General features: G+C 35.7%; 1 protein-coding gene and 1 long non-coding RNA gene across 2 annotated transcripts in view; one reads left to right on the top strand and one right to left on the bottom strand.

Annotated features, from left to right (window-relative positions):
- The first annotated feature begins 9,523 nt into the window (after nt 1–9,523).
- The window catches only part of LOC127556925 (uncharacterized), a 72,539-nt gene continuing 60,852 nt past the window's right edge, over nt 9,524–21,210 (top strand). Inside the window, exon 1 of the long non-coding RNA XR_007952558.1 lies at nt 9,524–11,463. This is a non-coding gene — a long non-coding RNA (uncharacterized LOC127556925). The remainder of the gene's footprint in view (nt 11,464–21,210) is intronic.
- The window catches only part of LOC127556915 (sulfotransferase 2A1-like), a 34,244-nt gene continuing 24,493 nt past the window's right edge, over nt 11,460–21,210 (bottom strand). Inside the window, exons 3-6 of the mRNA XM_051990434.1 lie at nt 15,712–15,838; nt 14,870–14,964; nt 12,501–12,681; nt 11,460–11,994 (exon numbers count right to left, since the gene is read on the bottom strand). Coding sequence (XP_051846394.1) covers nt 11,876–11,994; nt 12,501–12,681; nt 14,870–14,964; nt 15,712–15,838 — 522 coding nt within the window. The 3' untranslated portion in view covers nt 11,460–11,875. The remainder of the gene's footprint in view (nt 11,995–12,500; nt 12,682–14,869; nt 14,965–15,711; nt 15,839–21,210) is intronic.

Here is a 21,210-nt window from a genome sequence, read left to right as displayed (position 1 = left end):
GTGGTCAGTTGGCTTCTAGCTAGGTGACAGCTTTCTCCTGGATCTGTGTCACTGCTCCTCCTGTTCCTGCTGCTGTTTTCTTGACTCTGTGCAAGCTTTGGTCAATCACCCACCTATTGATTAACCAAAGGGAAGGTGGGAGGGTTAAGAAGCTTTGGGATTGGGTTTTCTGATATAAGAATGATCAAATCTAAAGACCCTTGGGTCTTTCTGGCAAGAAGTACAGCTGAACATGGTCACCTGGGATCAGAACAACAAATATTAGGGGAACAAAACCATATCCTGGGTCATTTTCCACGACATATATCCCTTTAAGGCTTCTTAAGGCATGTCAGAGAAAACAGAGAAAAATCTGTTTGTTTTAGTTTCGAGAACAGAGTGGAAAGTATATACAAAGGGTAATGGGGGCTACATGTCCAGAAATGTTTTCTAACAACTATAATTATCATTACAGGTTATTATTGATATGCAATCATCAGCCAAGAATTTTTGCAACAGAATAGTTCCTGATAAGATATAGCAAGAGCAGAAGTACAACCAAATTCCCCATAACTGGTACATATATTTCCCTCTACAACCTTTATCCTTATGGAGAGTTGGCTCCACTTTACCTGAAATGGTCCCCAACAGTTCACTTCTGAATGTGGCAAAGCTTAAGGGTGAAGCCAATTGAGCAACAGAAGCCCTTACATTCTGCTTCTCTTGCTAGAGAGACCACCCTACATTACCCAGCCCATAATAAGCAACTCTGGACAAATGAGAAATTCTCTGTCCTCTATTGAGTAGCAACAAAGCAAATCAAAGGCTCTTTTAAGAGTCATTACCATTCATCACAAATTCCCTTGCTGCATCTCAGGGCAAGCCACAGTTGTTTTTCAGTTTAACAGCAAAAGCAGTAAGTTTTCAATCAATAATGACTCCTTCTAAAACATTTCACTTGGTTATTTTTTTGTAATTTGTTTAGCATAATGTAACAGAAAAAAATCCATCATTAAACATAAAGGAAATTATCATATTTTGGTGACATTTACATAATGGAAATGAATTATAGTTTGCTCAAAACCCAGAAGGGCATAGAAAGTAGTTGTCCTAGATAGATTAATGTGTGGCTTAATGTCACTCCCTAGGCCCAAAGGGAAATCTTTAAAACCCAGGCAGAATCTCTACATGACTGCTTTTGGTACTAGGGAAAGCTCATGGCTCAGCCATCCAGAAGTCCTCTGGAGTCTTTCCAAGGACCCCCAGAATTATGGATAGAGGTGGGGGGTTGGGATGAGGATTGGGAAATTTTAATTTAATTTCATTAATCTCTTATTGAAATTTAGCACTCTCAATTATTTCAAAATCATGTTCTGATAAGGGGATTATAGAATTCAGCAAACTGTCTGCCAGAAGGTTCCATAACATACAAAAGTATAAGAATCTTTGCTGTCCAAATCTTTTGAGATTCTCCATGTAGGCAGGGTTCTCTAGGTTGGAGAAGTACTTTCTCTTGAATCCTTCTAATTGCTGCTTCTGCTCCTGCTTTCTTGCCTCTGCCCCCATTCCATATGCCTAATCATTCTGGAGAGGGCAGCGTGGCTTCATTAAGAAGGTTTAGAAGTTGGGATGTCTGGTATAACCATGAACAGGACCAAGGAATCTGAATCTCTGAGGTTTTCTGGCACAAAGAACAGCTGACCCTAAATACACAGGATAAGAACAAAACTATTAGCTCAATGACACCACTTCCCTGAATCAGTGCCCATGGCATGCATATGTCTTTAAGACTACTGCAAGACTGCCTTAGAGGAGAGAGAGGAGGCATGGCCATTTTGGTTCCAGCAGCAGAGTTAGAGAGGCTGATTTGGGCTGGGTGTCTGGAAACACTTTCTAATGACTAGTATCTTGGGCAGTGATTATCACTGCTAAGCAATCATCATTGATTAACTTTTCCAAAGGCATAATTCCTGAGAAGACTAAACCAGAACAGAAGCAGAACCACATCCCCTTGAACTGTGGACACACTTTCCCCTCTTGAACCCTCAGCCTTGGGGAGAGTGCACTTCAGGGTGTCTTTGCTGCTACTCTCATTTCCTCTGACCAGGTTCACATGTGAATGTGGCAGACCTAATGGGTGAGAATATTTAGCAACAGAAACCCCTGTGTTCTGCCTCTCCTGCCAGTAAAGCCATCTTGCATCATTTGGCATATAATAGGCAACTCTAGACAAAGGACGTTATATGATCCTGTATATACTATTCAGTTGCAAAGAGGACCCAGGAAGAGGCAAACCATTGCTTTTATAAAGTGGTTTAGATTTCTATTTTAGATAAAGAAATTGAATATATCATATATGAGCTTCCTAAAAAAAAAAAAAAAAAAAAATACCAGGACTAGATAGATTTACAAATGGATTCTATAAAATGTTTAAGGGTCAACTACTTCCAATATTAAATAAAATAATTGGAATAAAAGGCAAAGAAGGAATCTACCAAATTTGTTTTGTGAAACAAATGTCATACTGATATTCAAACCAGGAAGAGTAAACACAGAAAGAAAAATATGGGCTAAGTTCACTAACAAAATAACAAAATAATACCTAAAAAATTACAACAATATGTAACTAAATGAGATTTATACCAGCAATGCAGGTATGGTTTCCTATAAGGAAAACTATTAACATAATTAATTATATCAATAATAAAAGTAAAAAGGTATGATTATCTCGACAGATGCAGAAAATGTTTTAATAAAGTACAACATACAAATTATTTTTTAAAACCCTTGAAAATATTGGTATAAATGGATTTTTTTCTCAAATTGATAAAAAAAATCCATCCATCTAAAACCATTATCTATAATTTATAAAGGAATTAAGCAAAGAAATCTTCCCAGTATGATCAGGTATGAAACAAAAATACTCATTGCCACCAATACTGTATTGAAAATCCTAGCAATAGCAATACGAAAAAAAAGACATGAAAGAGATATGAATAGAAAACAAAGTGATAAAACTTTCTCTCGTTATAGACAATATGATATATTTGGAAAATGCCAAAGACTCAATTAAGAAGTTAGTGGAAACAATAATTTTAGGAAAGTAGCAGGATATGAAGTACATGCACACAATTCATCAGCATTCCCACATATTACAAACAAAATTCTGCAAGAAAAAACAGTAAGAAACATCCCATTTAAAATAGCTCAAGATAGTATAAAATACCTGGAAGCATGTCTGCCAAAACAAACCCAAGAAGTATATAACTAAAATACCTAAAAAACTTTTTATACAAATATAATCAAATATAAATTGGAAAAATATTAAATGTTCATGGGTAGACAGAAGCAATATAATAAAAATGATAATTTTACCCAAACTAATTTATACATTCAATGCCATCCTAATCAAATTATCAAAAAATCTTTTTACTGAATTGGAAAAAAATAACAAAATTCATTTCTAAGAATAGTCCAAGAATATCAAAGGAATTATTTTTTAAAATGTAAGGAGGGCAGTTTACTAGTACTAGTATCTTATCAGGCAGTAATTGTAAAAACTACTGGGTAGTGACTAAGAAATAGAAAGGCATATCAATGACAGAAAGTAGAAAGAATCTATAGCAGCAAATAAATATAGTACTTAGTAATTTTAAAAATGTGAAAACTTAAGATTTTGGCATAAGAAGTTATTTTCTGATTAAAAATTCTGCGGAAAGCTGAAAAACAGTATGGCATAGTAATAGGCACAAACCATTGTCTTACTCCATTTACCCTGATAAGATTAAAATGCATATATAATCTAGTTATATTACCAGAAATTTTGAAGACTATAAAACATGTCACTTATCAGACTTATGGATAGGCAATAATTTATGAATAAATAAGAAAGAGGAAACACAATGAAGTGTAGTTGTATTTATATTCAATTAAAAAAGGATTATACAAATAAAAGAAATGAAGCCAAGATCAGAAGTAAAGTCAAAAATCAGGAGCAGGAATTTTATAGAAAGTTCTCAGAAAAAAGGTATCATATCTCAAATATATATATATATATATATATATATATATATATATATATATATATATATATATATATATATAACATTGTCAAATATATATGAATATGAGTCACTATCCATCCAACTGATAAATGGTTAGAGGATGTGAACAGACACTTTTCTATTCTAGAAACACATTTATGATCATATGGAAAAATTATCTAAATCATTGATTAGAAAAATTCAAATGAAAACAACTTTGAGATGTCATTATAAAACAACAAGATTGATTAAATGATTGAAGGGAAAAGCTACAAGTGTTGGAGAGAATGTGGAAAAATTGGGATGCTAACTCATTTTTGATGAAATTGTGAACTGATTTAACCATTTTGGAGAGCAATATAAAAGTATAGTCAGAATTATTAAATTTCCTTTGACCCAGCAATCACTGCTTGGTCTATTTTTTGACATGATCAGGAAAAAAGGAAAAGATCCTATATCTTCTAAACTATTTAGACTAGCTCTTTGTGTGGTCCAAAGAACTGGAATTTGCAGACACCTATCAATTGGTAAATGATTGAACAAGTTGTGGTATATTATTGTAATTGAATACTACTGTGCTATAAGAAATGATGAGCTCAGAGGTCTTAGAAAAACTAGGGTAGACTTTCATCAAATAATGAAGAGCAAAAAGAGCAGAACCAAGAGAATATTGCATAAAGTAACAGCAATTTTGTTTTAAGAATAACTTTGGAACTTATATGAACTGATGCAAAGTGAAATGAATGAGTAAAACCAGGAGAAGATTACACACAGAAATAACAATATTGTATGATGATCAATTGTGAATAATTTAACTATTCTCAGCCATACAGTGATCCAAGACAATTCTGAAGGACTTATGATAAAGGACATGATCTATCTTCAGAAAAAGAACTGATAGAGCCTGGATACAGATCTAAGTTATTTTTTCTTTATTGTCTTTATTTTCCTTTTTAAAAATATTTTATCTTTCCCACTTACATATAAAACATTTTTTTACATTTGTTTTAAAAGTTTGGTTCCAAATTCTTTTCCCTTCTTCCTCTCTTCCCTCCTCATTGAGAATGCATATGAGAAGTTACATAAAATTTTGTCATAGAAATCATATTGCAAAAGAAAACATAGATCTCCCCCCCCCAAAAAAAAACTATCAAGATAAATAGTTTTCTTTAAAAAACTATTCTTCAACCTATATTTAGACATAATCTGTTCTTTCTCTTGGTGTGGAGAGGATTTTTCATCATAAGTCCTTCAGAGTAATCTTGGATTATTGTATTGTTGAGAATAGTGAAGTCATCCACAGCTGATTATCCCATAATTTTGCTATTACTATATATACAGTACATTTCACTTTGTTTGGGCTCATGGAGAGTTGGAAGCCACAATCTCTAAACTGATTGGCAAAGCTCAGCACTGAGATCAAATGTGCACAACAGTCATGCAGGAACAACATTTCCTTCTATGATTCTCATTGGTGGACTACTATTTCCTATATTATTTATAATTGGCTTAATTACAGCATTAAACATTATCTTTAAAAATCTGGTGGCAAAGGGAATTTGGACAGGTTAACTAGAAATGACTCCACATGCATATTCTGTGCTAATAAAACTAATTTCTCACTGAGACAAATGATAAAGGAAAGAACACCATGGAAAGCATTGTCATTACAGGAGAGATCCAAAGGAGTAGGAAGTAATGGTGTTACCAACTTAGACTCAGAAAAGATCAGTATGTGTAGGAACCATAGTTTTACATTTAATTTTTTTCTAAGTAAACTATGAAAAATCTTTCCATACTGCATGCATCTTAAAGCTTTGCCATTGCTACACAAACTTCTAATTTATCCCCTCTGTAGTTTTTTTTTTTTTCTGTACATTTGGTTGTTCATCATTTCCCCATTAAATTGTAAACTCCTTAAGGACAGGGCCTGTCCTTTTTACCTCTATTAGGACTCCCAGCGTTCATAACACAGTGCCTGGTACATAGAAGACACTTAATAATGTTTATTAATTGACGAGTAGATTTAGAGTTTGAGGTGGCACTGGTGTTAGGGTTAGGATCTTGACTACAGGACAGAAGTGAGTCTGAGTTAGGGCTGATTTGGGAGGAACAGCAGGTTGGCACTGGGCATACAAAGACAAACACAAAACACTCTGTGCCATTGAGGACATCTGATTCTCCTGGGAAAGCACAATATGACCTCAGATAAGATAGGGACAAGTCTTCATCTGATGTTTACTGTTAATGCTATTGAAGAAAAATGATTACTGTTATTTCATCTTTCAAGGGATTTTGAACAATTTTCATCAATTTCAAAGAGGGGATAGTGTTTACAAAAAGAGCCCACAAAGTGGCATTTTCACTGAACTGAGTGAAACACTTCCAAAAACAAAAATGATAAACAGAGTGGGATGTGGCATTCTCTGTACTTTTCAGTCACTTATGATACTTGTATGACATTAAACATGTGATTCATTATAAAATACCAATTAGGAAAGCCTTCTTTTTTCTACTAAAACCCTCCTTGAGGATATCCTCAAATTTCACAAAGCTTTGTATAAACTAGACAAGTAAGTTTGCAATAGTTTTTCTCTTGGCTATTTAGTTCTTTTTTAATTCATTTTAATAAGGTCAGAAATTTCTCCCTCCTCAATTAGCTATCTTCTCTATCTTCAGAGATTTTATAAATTGACTTCTTAACAAAATCAAACTTGTGTTTGACACATAGATCTCTCATAACTAGATTTGGTCCAATCTGGCTGCTTCTCCAATCTTTCTTCTCTTTACTGGCATTTCTGGACTCAATGATGTACCTAATGATGGTAAGCACCAAATATTGGGATGCAGTCATGGGAAAAATTCACCATGGTCATTCTCTTTGGCAAAAGTTAATTTATTTAGGGGAATAGGTTATAGAAAAAATTAGAGGGACACCAAGAATGGTAAATATAAAATAGGTTTGGGAGAGCATAGAAAGGGATTTTAATAATTAATGATGGAAAGGAAAGTTCCTAGAGGAACTTGCCACTTCTGAGAAGTAAAAAAATACTCCATGAGGTTGGGGCATACTCTTAATTGGCAAGCTAAATCTTGAAAGGGACTTACCATCTTAAAAGAGTTAGTTACCTAAAAGGAGGAGAAATGGAGTTGAGAAGTACTGTAGGATTAGGGGAAATACTACATGGCATAGTGGAAAGGTTAAGGGAAAATGATAGTGTGAGTGAGAGTGCTGTGGCAGACTGACCCAAAAGAGGGCAGGGAATATAGCATGAGCCATAGATTTTATGGGGAAAATTTTCTTCAGGGATATGGTTGGGATTTCTGATAAAACATGGTAAGGCAAGACTGACCAAGACCCCTATAGAGGGTGCAGCATTTGACGTAAGTTGCAATTCTAACTAGACAACCTCCCCAGAGAGTGGGATCACAGAGCTAAAATGATCTCTATGAGTGCCTTCTCTCTGCCTTCCTCAGCAACCAATTTTATCAATTCTTCAGTTTCTCTCTGCTACACATTCTCACACTCAGGGCCTCATCACAGGGACCCTGGTGTTACACTTCAAATACGATGGCTGTATTGTCCTCTATAGTGTATAGTTTGTCATGAGAAGCCTCCTGTTTTCTTTTTCTTCTTTTCTTTCCTTTTTCTTCCTTAAATATTTTTTACCATGATTTTGCTTCCTTAGATATCTTACTAAGATCCTCTCAATAGTTTTTCCTCATACTGCTTATCCCTAATATGAAATGCTATGATTGTAATCCTCAAGCCTTCTTAATATGGTTTCTTTTTTCTTTAAAATTGGTATAATTTCATTTTAAATTTATTTTATTTATAACCCTATAACCTTAAGTAAATTATTTATTTTAAATGATCATCTTTCTTCTCTTGGAAAGAACATCATGTGTCTGCTGACTAAGGTCCTTTCTTGGCTCTTTTCAACTCCTTTTGTTCTGACAGTGGACTGTTTAGTGTATTTGACACTGAGTTATCTCTATTGTCTTCATCTGCTCTTGACAATTGATATCCTATTTAAAGAGTTCAAAATTCAGTTATTTCAGTTATGTCCTTTTCAGATCTGGTGTGATGCATCATTCAGAACATAAAGATTTAAACAAATAGTCCTTTTAATCAAATATATTCAAATACCATCAGGGAAAAAACTTTTCAAAGATGTGCATTCACAAAAGTAAAAGAATCTTTGACCAGGAGCCAGCAAGCTGGAGGCAAAAAAGTCTGTGAAGTTTTCTGAAAAATTCTGAAAAGTACTTTTCCACTCTTGCCTACATCCCAAACATACTTCAGTCTTCCCAAGTTTGTATTCGGCACTTCTCTGTCCAGTAAGAGACATATTTGATCCTAATGCCTAAGGATATCTATCATCCTTGGGTTCCTACATAGAAAAAGAGGAAGGGAGGGATCTTATGAATATTTCCTTCACAGAAGGTCCACAGACCTTCTGAGGTAGGAGAGGTATCAGAGTCATCATAAACCATAGTGGAAAAAGCCAGTGAAAGACTTCCAGGAAAGGAGTGAAGGAAGGCTGCCCAATGAAATGGTTAGAAAAGCAAATAAGAGAAGAAGAAAAATTATATAAAGCAAGACAATCAAAAAAGAGTCAACAGCTCAAAACACTGAAAATAGAAAAAGTTGTACAAAGATTTACAAAAGAAAACAACTCCTTAAAAGTAGAATTTGTTGGAAGGAAAAGAAAGTACAAAAGTTCCCTGAAATAAACAACTGCCTAAAAATTATCAAATAGAAGAGGAAGTACAAAAAAATAATTCCTTAAAAATTAGAAGTGGGCAAGTGGAAGCTAATTATTATATTGACTATGTGTCAAATGTATGTTCTTACTCTAGTAAGAGAGCATTTCCAAAAGTTATGTTATTATGTTATTATATTAATAGATGATATCTTGGAGTGTGCCCCTGAGGAGCAAATGTTAGAAGGAAGCCTACAAAAGACCACAGGAACACTAAGGAACTACCAATTGTATACAGCCCCAGAAAAAATTCAAAAATATGTTCCTTTTCAATATTTAGGATATGAAATATGTCCCAAGACAATTAATAGTATAAAAACTTTCTTTAGGAACAGAGAAGTGGAACACCTTAAATGACTTTCAGAAATTGATAGGAGATATCCAATGGATCTGTAGTGTTAGGCTTAACTACTTATCAATTACAACCATTGTATGACATTTTAAGGGGAGGCACTGCTTTAGACAGATCCCACCAGCTAACAACAGAAACCCAAGAGTCTCTGAAAGAAGTTGAGCTGGCTTTATCCAATGTGGTTGAAAGAGTCACTCAAAAACCCTTGGAAATATCAATTTTTGCTACACAAGAGGCACCCACAGCAGTCCTTCATCAGGGAGACAGTTTAAGAGAGTTAGTGAACCTCCCAGCACAACCAGAACAAAGCCTTACTCCTTACCCAGTGCTTGTGACTAGAATCACTTTAAAAGCCATTAAATGAATAATACAATTATCTGGGATAATTAATATATGCTGGCAAATTTTATTGGGCACAGCTCCAAATTTTACATATGGGTCCTCTTAATGATAATCCAGCTATTACATTATTGGCCATGGATTTTTGAAGAAAAGAGTAGTCAGAACTCCTTTTCAGTCCACTCAGCAGGAGATGTATGCAACTATGCTAGTTCTTACTTATTATCCAGGAGATATAAATAGAATATCTGATTCAGCCCATTCAGTAGATGTGGTTCAAAGAATTGCCACAGCTCAGATAAAATTTGTAGCCTATACCGTATTTCAGCTTTTTAAGGAACTTCAAGAGCAAGTGAGAAAACATCCAGGTAAGGATTACCTCTTCCACATTCACTCTCATACTGGTATTCTAGCAACTATTTTTCTTGGAAACTCAAAAGGCAGATCATTTTCTCACCATGTTAGCCAACATTCCCTAATTCAGCCCGCTCAAGAATTCCATTTTAAATACCAGCAGGCTGCTCGAGCTTTATGTTTACAATTTGGAATAACAAGAAAGGAAGTTAGGAGCATAGTTAAAGCCTGTGCAGCTTGCCTTCCTTTCCAGGCTCCTATGCTCCCTCCAGGGAAGAACCCTCATGGTTTGAGACCCAATGAAATTTGGCAAATGGATATGACCCATTATAAATCTTTTGGTTGTCTGTCTTTTATCCATGTTGTGGTAGACACTTTTTCAGGAATCACTTTTGCAAAACCAGCAACAAAAGAGACAGGCTGAGTGGTCACTGAATTTGTTATACAAGCTTGTGCAATCATGGGTGTGCCAAAAGCAATAAAAACAGATAATGGACTTGCATAGACTTTTATTTATTTATTTATTTATTTATTTATTTATTTTGCTGAGGCAATTGAGGTTAAGTGACTTGCCCAGGGTCACACAGCTGGGAAGTGTTAAGTGTCTGAGACCAGATTTGAATTCAGATCCTCCTGACTTCAGGGCTGGAGCTCAATCCACTGTGCCACCTAGCTGCCCCTCTGCATATACTTCTAAACATTTTGCACACTTTTTTTGCACAGTATCAGGTTTCACACACCACTGGCATACCCTTCAATCCTTGAGGACAACAAATACTGAAGAGAAGGAACAGAGACATCCAGATGCTTCTCCAAAAACCAGAGAGGGGGAGCTACAGATAACCCTAGAGAATTTCTAAACACAGCTAGTTTCTCCTATTAAAATGTAAACTTTCTGTACAGGGACTGTCTTGCTTTTTATATTTGTAACTCGAGTGCTTAGCAAAAGACATAGATTGAGGGCTTAAATTCTGATTCATTAACTTTTCATTATTTTTATTCAAATTGATTTTTTATATTAGGCTAATTCATCAGCTTGACACCTATACTTAAAATTTTATTTAGGGATATGTGATAGCATAGCTTTCACTCCTTCCTTCCATTTTGTTTCCTCTGAATTCCTCAGTATCTCACCCTCTATAGTTTTTCCTAAATTTGGGCTTAAGTAAGGTCCTAATTAATGAAATAATGAATTACATAAAGGGGTCCTATGCCTTCTAGGTGTCATTATTCAGTTATTATTATGAAAAATATATCCACTAGCTACAGCCCAATGGAAAAATGCAATGTGAATGTGAAGCATGTACGCATCTATGAGATTCATTCTGCACACTAACCAGGATCTGGCTATAATTCTCTATAGACTCAACTTTGGTCAATATAGGTGGACAGCTGTCTTTTTTTACCTTCCTTTAAAGCTTTTCAGGTTATATTTACAAAACTCCAAAAAAAATCTCCTCACCAGCTTTCCTTATATGTAATGTTTCCTTTGTTGCAATTTACAGGTCACACAAGCAGCTTTGTTTAACTGTAAGGACATCCTGTTGTTGTTATTTTAAGCTAGATCTGTTCCAGAAACCAATGGATCAATGAAAAATATCTCATTTTGCAAACTATTCATCATGATCAGGTTGAAGTCATTAAATTTATTTCATCAAAGCAAGCATTATTTAACATTACATAATCTCTTAGCATTATGAATTTGTTGAGCAATGATTACAGTCACCATCATCTCAAAAGGGAGAACATGCCTACAACATTCAGCATTCATTTATGTTTAAATCACAGGCTTAAAAGGATCTTTCCACAATAGCATGCAGAGTATGTGTGTCAAAGATAAAATTAGCATGCTGAGTAAGGGACCCACACTGGAAGCTTTCCTTTGGGAAGCAGCCTGGATGTCCTGTGTCTCAATTCTAATTTTCTTTCTACTAGCAATAAGAGCAACAAGAGAGTAAAAGTAGAATAGGGATGCAAAGGAGGAGCCAGAATTATCATTTGTTGATCATATATGGGTGAATTAGAGAACACCATTCTCCATTTCAGCATTGATCCCATGGGAACAGATCCTTGTCCATCCCCTTCATCTTCTCTTGGTACTGCTTGTTGAATGTTTCCATTTGAGTCACTGTGAAGTGGTTTTTCCAGTCTCCACAGATTCCTGTCACATATGAAATGAGAGCAACAGGTGCTTGGGTCATGTCCTTGGTGATCATTTTTTCCCATCCCTTTTTCCTTCCCCCTTGACTCAGGAAGGAGACATGGGTAGACTGCAGTGACTGATATTTATGGGATAGCACCCTCCCCTACAACGAGGGAATTCTTCTCTTCATCCTTCATCTTTCATGCAGTATTGACAGGAAGGCTTACCTCTTCCTCTTACTCCTCTTCTATTTATTTTTCCTCACAGGAAAACCTGATAGAGGTTTTCTTGGAAACTCATGCATTCTATCTCTGAGTGTGTCATTGCATAAAAATATACTACAGTCTATTACATTACTGGGACAAATTCTTTGGCTGCCTCTTTTCTGTTGTACTGTTTTGTGCTTCACACCTTTTCTGATTCTGTTTCTGACTACCTATATGCCTATATGGAATGGGGGAAAGGGGGGGGGGGTGTTAAACACCTACCTAACTCTCTAGTGGTCCTAGACCATTGCTTCTCACCTTTTCTCATCAAAAAGTTTTTGACAGATTCAGTATTTTTTATAGGCATAGTTTCTTTGTTTTCCAGGATGTGCTTTTTCATGACTTGGAAGGAAGCATTCTTCATGACTGAATTGATTTCTTCCTCACTCAGCTCCTTGCCCAAGAATTGGCAAATTTTTTCCACACTGACCTTAAGATTCTAGAAAAACATACAACAACCTGTAATAGTGGGATGAAAAGTCTTAGAGAAAGAAAAGGAGGGAAAGGGGGAGGCAAAAAGTGTAAGAGAAGAAGAAACAGGGATTTTCGATGAAGAGAGAAAGAATAATCTGAAAGGAAAGATGTGAGGGAAAGAGTGAAAGCACTAAATACAGGGAGAAAAGAGATTGGAGTTGGTACGAGGGAGTAGTGGGAATGGGAAGGAAGACAAGATCTGAAGCAGGAGTGCAAAGGCAATCAAGTAGAGAAGAAGAAAAAGAAGAAAATCTGAAGGTAGAGTAGGGAAGAGGAACGGGGGTAAACTAAGAAATTATGGTGAGTGGATGAAGAGCTGGTATGGGAGGTAGAGATAAAGAATAGAAGAAAAGAGAAGAATTGAAGCAAATAAAAAAAGAAGAAAACAGTAGGAACAGATGAGGAGAAAAGGGAAAAGAAAACAGAAGCACTGGAGTAAAAGAGAAGAGGAAAAAAGCAGGAAAATAGAGCCAAAGACAAAGGAAGAAACAACAAAAAGGAGAGATGGAGAAAAAGAAAGAAATTAAATGGAAATAAAAAGAAGAGTTGAAGAAAAAGAAATGAAGAAAGAGAATAGAAAGAAGAGATGGAGGGAAAGAAAAAGAAAAATAGGGACAAGAAATGTAGGGAAAGAAAGAAAAGAAAAATTGGAAGAAGAGATCGAGTTAAAGAAAATGAAAAAAAAAGGAACAGATATTGGAATAAAAGGAAAAAAGAAAACAGAAAGGAGAGAAATGAAAAAGGTAGAAGAGGAGGTAGAAGAAAAGACAGAAAGGAAGAGAAAACACAAAAAAAGAGACAAAGAGAAAGAAAGAAAACAGGAAGAAGATATGAAGGGGAAAAATAAGAAAGAGCAAGTTGGAAGAAGAGTTTGAAGGAGAAGTGAAAGGATACTGAGTAAATGGGGAAAAGTGAATTATATGTTATTAAAGAGATGGAGTGGTTAAAGAGAGGAAGGCGAGAGGGAAAAGAGATTAGAGAAAATGGGGGAAAGAAAAGCAGAAAGGTTAGGTCATAGAGAAGAATGCGAGAGATCACTGAGGAAAATTTTTTAAAACTAAGAAATGGAGAGAAGAAAAAGATAAGACGAAGAGAAGAAGGAAGATAGAAGAAGAAAGAGATAAAGGATGAACAAAACCATAAAAAAAGGAAAGAAGGGAGATCAAACAGGAAGGAAAATAGACATGGAAGTTGGGTAAGGAAAAGCTCAAGAGATTTCTGAGAAGGAGAAAAGACTTCCTTTTTATTCAGGATTTTGGGAGCTCTTCCCACCAAGTTTCCAAATCACACAGAGAAAATCTGACAGATATGGAGATATCCTGCAAAGAACTCTTGATAAATGCCAGGATCTCTATGGAAGAGATTCAGAGTGAGGGGACTTAACTAGACCAGAGGATGGACCCAGGATCAGAATTGGCAGGTACTATAAAGCACACTTGATGATGTGTTTTTTTTTTTTTTTAATAAGTTACTACATCATAGGTTGGTACCTTCAGAACCAAATCCTGGCATATGGAATCTGGTCTCTCTGAACTGGGACCCATTCCTCCTTTCTCTTTCTCAGCTGCTCTATTGATGCAGTTTCTGATATGCTGGGTTGATACTCCAGCTTTCTCCTGAGGTCTGTGTGCTCTGTCCCATTTCTAGATGTTTGCCTGCTTTCCCCTCAGCCTCTGATGAACACAGCCCTCCATGTCTTGGTTTTGAGCATTTGTTCTGATTTTCCCCCATGCTTGGAAAGTTCTCAACTTTTCTTGGCTTCTTTAATGTCCTAACTGAAATTCCCCCTTGTACAGGAAACCTTTTCCCAACCCTCCTCATGCTAGCCTGCCTGTCTCCTGAATGTGTCCAATTAATTACACAGTCTTATTCTTATTCATACAAAGTTGTTTGCACATTTTTCCCAATTAGATTTTATGCTGTTTGAGGGCAAGAGCTATCTTTTGCCTTTCTTTGTATTCTTAGCACTTAGCAAAATACCTGGCATATAATTCTTAGAAAATAGTGTTCCTTTTCTGACTAAAACAATATGCAATCTGTCATGCAGAACTAAGATATATGCAAGATAAATTGGAAATAATTGAGAAAGGGAAGGCAGTAACATTAATGGGGACCCCTGGAAAGGGGACAAGAGAAAAGTACAGGGACCTTACTTGATGAAGTTCCTCATAGGTTAGGAACAAGAACTTCTCTGAATTTCTCATGGATAGCCATCCTTTGATGTGGTCAAACCAGGACCCAAAAACAACTGGAAATGAATGGAAAAGAAGGGATGGGAGCCCAGGTTATTTCTGTTTCAGATTGTTAAGCTGCTTACTCTGCCCTAGATGCTTGTCAGAATGAGAGTCATGGTCAAAGAAGTTCTGCTCTTACCGTACAGTGTGTGTCTGGCAGGGAGGTTAGGGATAATGGTGGGGTTGGGAGAGGAAAGGGACCTTGATTCCCAGTCACAGAAAAATGTCAAACAGGAGAAGGCTAGCTAGAAGAGCCCCAGGGAAGTCACTAGTACAACCCAGAACTTGGTTCAGGTGCTGGCCTTAGCCTCAGAGTTCTCAGCAAGACAAAAGACTAGGTTGGACCCCCTGAAGTAAATGACATTAAAACTTCACTATGAAGGAAGTAGGGGAATTTGAATGATTTACATTTCAATCCAGGCCTTGAGCTGGTCTCTAGAGACTTTGCTTTTCAGAACTGGTCTTAGATTCAAAAGGCCTGGGCCCCAATTATTGTCATCTCTGAAAATTTCTTGGTCATATAGTCTTGAAAAAAATCACTTTCGCAGTTATCACTTCTAACACTCTTCTCTAAGGTGGGGGAGGCAGTCATTGCCCTGTCTATATTGCTGAGCTGTTGGAAGGAATGTGCCTCCCAGGAAATGAAAGGATATCAAGAAAATAGGGATTTTCATTATGATGGCAAAAGGGTGTGGAGACAATAGAGAAAAGGGAGAAGGAGGGGAAGTAGGATGCAGCTCCATCATTCCTTCTTCACTCACCATTTCCCTGCAGGAAGTTTTCCAAGAAATGCTCAAAAGTTGGACGTAACAGGGAAAGTGGGATATGATTTTTAAAATGGTATAAAGATACAAGGATGTCCCTTGGATCTCTGGCAACATACAGGATCTGAAAGAGAAATTGGAACATTGGGTGGTTATCACATCCATTTTCCTTCTTCATGAAGCATCTCTAGCAGGGAGAACATTTGACCCATTTTTGGGAGCTGTCTTCTCCATCCATTTCTTATATCCCTTGTCTTTACTACTATGCTGGCAAGTAGCAGGTGCTTAATAAACCCTTTTTGGCTGGCTGATTAAATTATCTCTGGCAGTTGCTGCTAGTGGGTAAACTGTTTCTACTCTTTCCCCAGCTGTAATTACTCAGTAGAGTGGATCACTCATGTTGGTAACTTTGCATATTTCTGTTATGGTCATGGGAACACCTACTCACCCCATGGGCTAGATTGCTTTTCCCAACTGCTCTTAAAATGTCAGATTCTCATAGAAAAACCACCTCAGAATTAGTGTTTCACTTAGACTTTGTCAAAATTCTATATGTGATTCTTTTGTGGAGAAAATAATTTCCTCTTTCATGACTTTAGTTTTTGAGTCCCTGCCAATGTCTTTCTATTTATGCAAAGCAGCTACTCATGGTTATGACACTATTAGATATCAAATATAGTCATTTACTTAGCAATAAGGAAAAAGAAGGAAAGAAAGGGAATAAGCATTTGTTAGAAATGGCTTAGAATAAAGGCATGACAATATCCTGGCTGAGGATGGCGTTCAAATAAAGAACAGATAGTACTGTGTATAATAGGAATCTTGTAACTTAAATTAAAATAGTTTTCATCTGAAAAGTATGGGAAAGAGAAGTATCCAATAGAAGGGATGTCTGTTCTGGAGGGAATGGAAATTCTATACCAAAAAATCCTGAAGACACAAAGGGAGACAATTCTGCAGGTAGATTGAATGCTTATCAGATGTTTCATTTGACTGACTAAAGGGATAATGTTCAGAAGAAGCAGATGAAGATACTCTGGATATATACTAATTAACACATTTAAAAGAGTGCAGACAATGCAAACAAGGACAAATCACAGAGAATGTACACTAAAAGTCAAAGTGGGCCCAGATGACATAAGTCAGGGAAAATGGAGGGGAAGGCAAGTGAAGAAGGAAGTCAGGTCACTCTAATATCTTAAATATGACTGAACAACTTGTTCAGACATCTTCCAACGAATGTGGTATTCCACATAGTAGAAATGTGAGCATCCGCTCGGATATCCCAGACATTCACCGTTCTCCCGGAAGAGTGGTTGGACACATTATGTGACAGCCTTAATGTACTTCTCTTTCCAGCTTCAGCCTGAAAATCTCTATTCTTCCCTTCATATTTATCATCTCCTCTTCTTCAGGCATTTTCCTGGATTTCTTCTTCTCTTCTTCCTTTAACTCAAGTTATTCTTCAGAAAGCTCTAGCATTGCAGAATGAGAGAGGCAGAAGGGAAGAGAAGCAGCCATCCAGTCAAACCCATACATTAATGGAATATTTGTTATTTTAGTGCCATCTGCTCTGGATGCTGCTTCCTTCTCTTCCTCCTGTTATTCCTTTTCCCTCTTGCTCTCTTGCTTCCAGTTCTCTGATTCACAACCTGTACAAAAATTTGGTTCAAGTATATGATAAACCTATTCTAAACTACTTGAAAGGTATTAAAGTGAAGTTCTCAGATGCTTCCCCAGATAAATCCAACGTTACAATTTCATTTTGAACCATGAAATCACAAAGGAATCCTTGATGAATAAAATATTAGTGGCCAGAGCAAGATCTTTCAGATCTCTTTGTCTGATGAATCAGAAATTAAGGGTTGCCCAGAGTGCTGAAAAGCCTGGGAAACAAACATCACTTTAATGGCTATTAAGAGCTGAGTCAACACAACAAAACTGACATTTCTATCTAAATTAATTTATTTATTGCCATACCAATAATCATTTAATAGAGCTGGAAAAAATAAAATTCGATTGGAAGAATGAAAGGTCAAGAATATCCAGGAAATCAATGGAAAAAAAATTGTGAAGATAGATGTCCTAGTCATACTTGGTCTTCAATTTTATTATGAAGTGTTACTTATCAAAACACTTTGCCCCTAGCTAAGAAATGAACTGGCAGATCAATAGAATAGATTGGGTATACAAGACATTGTAGTAAATGAGCATAGTAATTTAATATTTAATAAACCCAAAGATTTAAGCTTTTTGGACACAAATTCATTATTTGATAAAAACTACTGGGAAGACTCGAAAATAAAATGGCAAAAACTTGTTACAGACATACATTTAACACTATATACCAAAAGAAGGTCAAAATGTATACATGATTTATTAAAAGATAGTGATACTAGTAGGAAAGTAGAAGAGCATGGAATAATTTAACTATTGAATCTATGGAGAATGGAAGAATTTAACATGAAACAAGATATAGAGAGCATCACAAAATGTAAAATGCATAATTTTGACTCTATAAAAATGAGAAGAATTTGCACAACCAAAACCAATACAACCAGAATTAGAAGAAAAACACAAAAGGAGGATAAAACTTTATAATGAGTATCTATGTTAAAGACCTCATTTGTCAAGTATGTAGAATTAGGGTTATAAGAAAACTAGTAATTCCTCAGTTAATAAATGGTCAAAGGATATGAACAGGCAGTTTTCAGATCAAGAAATCAAAACTATCTGTACTCATATAAACTTCTAAATCACTACTGATTAGATAAATGCAAATTAAAATATCTCTGAGTATTACCTGACACCGATCAGATTGTCTAATATGACAAAGTAATAGGAAAATAATAAATGTACGAGGGAATGTGGAAAAAATGGGATACTACTATATGTTGGTAGAATTGTGAACTGATCCAACTATTCTGAAGAGCAATTTGGAACTATGCCCAGTAGAATATAAAACTTTGCACCCTTTGATCTGACAGGGACACTATTTGGCCTACATACAGCAGAGGTAAAAAAGGGGAAGGAATTATTTGAGCAAATTATTTATAATAGCTCTTTTGTGGTGGCTAAGATTTGGTAAAGGTATGCCCATGAATTGGAGAATGGCTGAACAGGATGTGATATCTGATTGTAATGGCACATTATGTGGTATAAGACATACCAAGCAGGATTATTTTAGAAAACCAGGAAAGATTTACATGAACTGGTAGAAATTGAAGTGAGTAGAACCAAGAGACTATTGTATACAATGATAACAATGTAGTATGATAAACTGGTGTTGCTTCTCAGCAATATAATGATCCAAGACAATTATGAAGGACTCGTGATAAAAATACTATCCACCTCTAGAGGAAGTAGTTTTGTTTTGTTTGTTTGTTTTGGGCTGGGTTTTTTTCCCTGAGGCAGTTGGGGTTAAATGATTTCCAAGTTCACTCATAGCTCGGAAGTCTGAAGTGTCTGAGACCAGATCTGAACACAGGTCCTCTTGACTTCAGGACTGGTACCACCTAGCTGTCCCAGCACTAATGTTGTTTGAAGGCAGATTAAAACATACCATTCCTCCCTTCCTTCATTTCACCTTTATTTCCTTTTCTCTTTCTTTTTCTCTCTCTTCTTTCTTTCTTTCCTTCCTTTTTTCTTCTTGCTTCTTTTTGTTTATTTTTTCCTTCCTTCTTTCATTTGCCTTATTGAACTTAATAAATAACAAGGAAATTTTTAATGTGATAGTACAGATGACTTATATGAGATTGCTTTCTGCCTTAAGGTGGAGTAAGAAGAGGGAGAGCAGAGATAAAATTTGGAACGCAAAATTTTAATAAAAACTAGTGAATGTTTTAAAATTATTGTTACATGTAGGTTACACATAGTTGGGGAAAAATAAAATGTTATTTCAAAAAATAGAAACAGAAGGGATATCAAACTGTTTGAACTGGGAAAAAACGCTTTCACAAGTTTTTTCTCCATTTTTCCCTCCTAAACTAACTCAGAATAAAATCTTTCATTATGATGTTGCAGATTTCAAAAATGATCAATTTGCATGAGTCTATTTAAAATGTCTTTTATGGTATTAGTATTGTCCATGATGTTTTCTTAGCAGAGATACTGAAATGGTTTGCCATTTCTTTCTCCAGTGGAAGACCTTTTGTCAGAACTCTCCCCTGTGAGCTGTCCATCTTGAGTAATTCTCTAAAACATAGGTCATAATTTCATTAAGTTACAGAATTCCCTCCTTCCACAACAATGTAGTGATAAAAGGTCTGACACTGGAAGATGATCCCTTGGATCAGGTGTCCAATATGCTCCTGGGGAAGAATGGAGGACAACTATAAGAATCTCTAGTACTAATGGAATGCTTGGGCTGGAAGGGAAGCTGAGCTGTAAATGCATCTAGTGAAAAAAAAAGGACTGATATTATAAAGATAAATGTTGCTCAAGAATCTGGAATATAAGATCTATGATCCAAGATAAGTTGGATATGGTCAAATAGGAGATAGAAAGATTAAACATTCACATCTTAGGTGTCAGTGAACTTAAATGGAAGGGAATGATTGAATTTGATTCACATGATCACTACATATGCTACTGTGGCTACCAAGTGATATTTGTTCAAATTGAAAACAAACTATTCAAGGTCACAGTAACACAAGCAAGTTCTCTAACTACTGATGCTAAAGAGACCAAAGTGAATCAGTTCTATGAAGATCTATAACATCTTCTAGAAATAATACAAAAAATCACAATCACACTCATTAATTGGACTGGAATGTTAAAGTAGGAAGTTAAATGATAATTGCAATAACAGGTAAGATTGATTTTGGATAGAAAACAAACCAGAGCAGAAGCTCATAGAGTTTTGTCAAAATAAGTTATTGGTCATAGCAACCACTTCTTTTCCACAACCTAAAAAGAACCTCTACACACAAATATCACCTGATGGTTAATACAGAGATCTCATTGTTTATATATTGTGCATTCAAATGTGGAAAAGTGTAGTCAGCTAAAATAAAACCTAAAGCTGACTGTGGCTCAGATCCTGAGCTTTTTTTTTTTTTTTTCTTTAGCAAAATTTATATTTAAAAATAGGGGGAAATCATCTGACCCTATAAGTGTGAACTAATTTACATCATTTATGAATATGAAATGCAGGGTAATTGAAAGATTTAAAGGATGAGAACTGATATATAGAGTGTGTAAAGATCTCTGGACAAAAGTTAGAAATATTGTCTGGGAGACAGCAACAAAGAAAAAGTATTCCATTATTCCAGATAAAAAGAAGTGCGAAAAAGCTAAATGGTTGTCTGCTGAAGTTTTACAAAAAGCTGAGGGAAGAAAGAAAATGGAAGAGAAAAAGGTCAATTAAATATATGCCCAAATGAATGCAGAATTTCAGAGAACAGCAAGGACACACAAGAAGGTTTTCTTAAATGAGCAATGGAAAGAAATAGAAGAAAACAATAGAATGAGAAACACAAAAGATCTCTTCAAGAA

The sequence above is a fragment of the Antechinus flavipes genome, chromosome 3 (assembly GCF_016432865.1).
Source record: "Antechinus flavipes isolate AdamAnt ecotype Samford, QLD, Australia chromosome 3, AdamAnt_v2, whole genome shotgun sequence".
In the NCBI taxonomy this organism is placed as follows: domain Eukaryota; kingdom Metazoa; phylum Chordata; class Mammalia; order Dasyuromorphia; family Dasyuridae; genus Antechinus; species Antechinus flavipes.
Note: the sequence above shows the minus strand (reverse complement) of the source record. Positions and strands in the feature narration are given on the sequence as shown.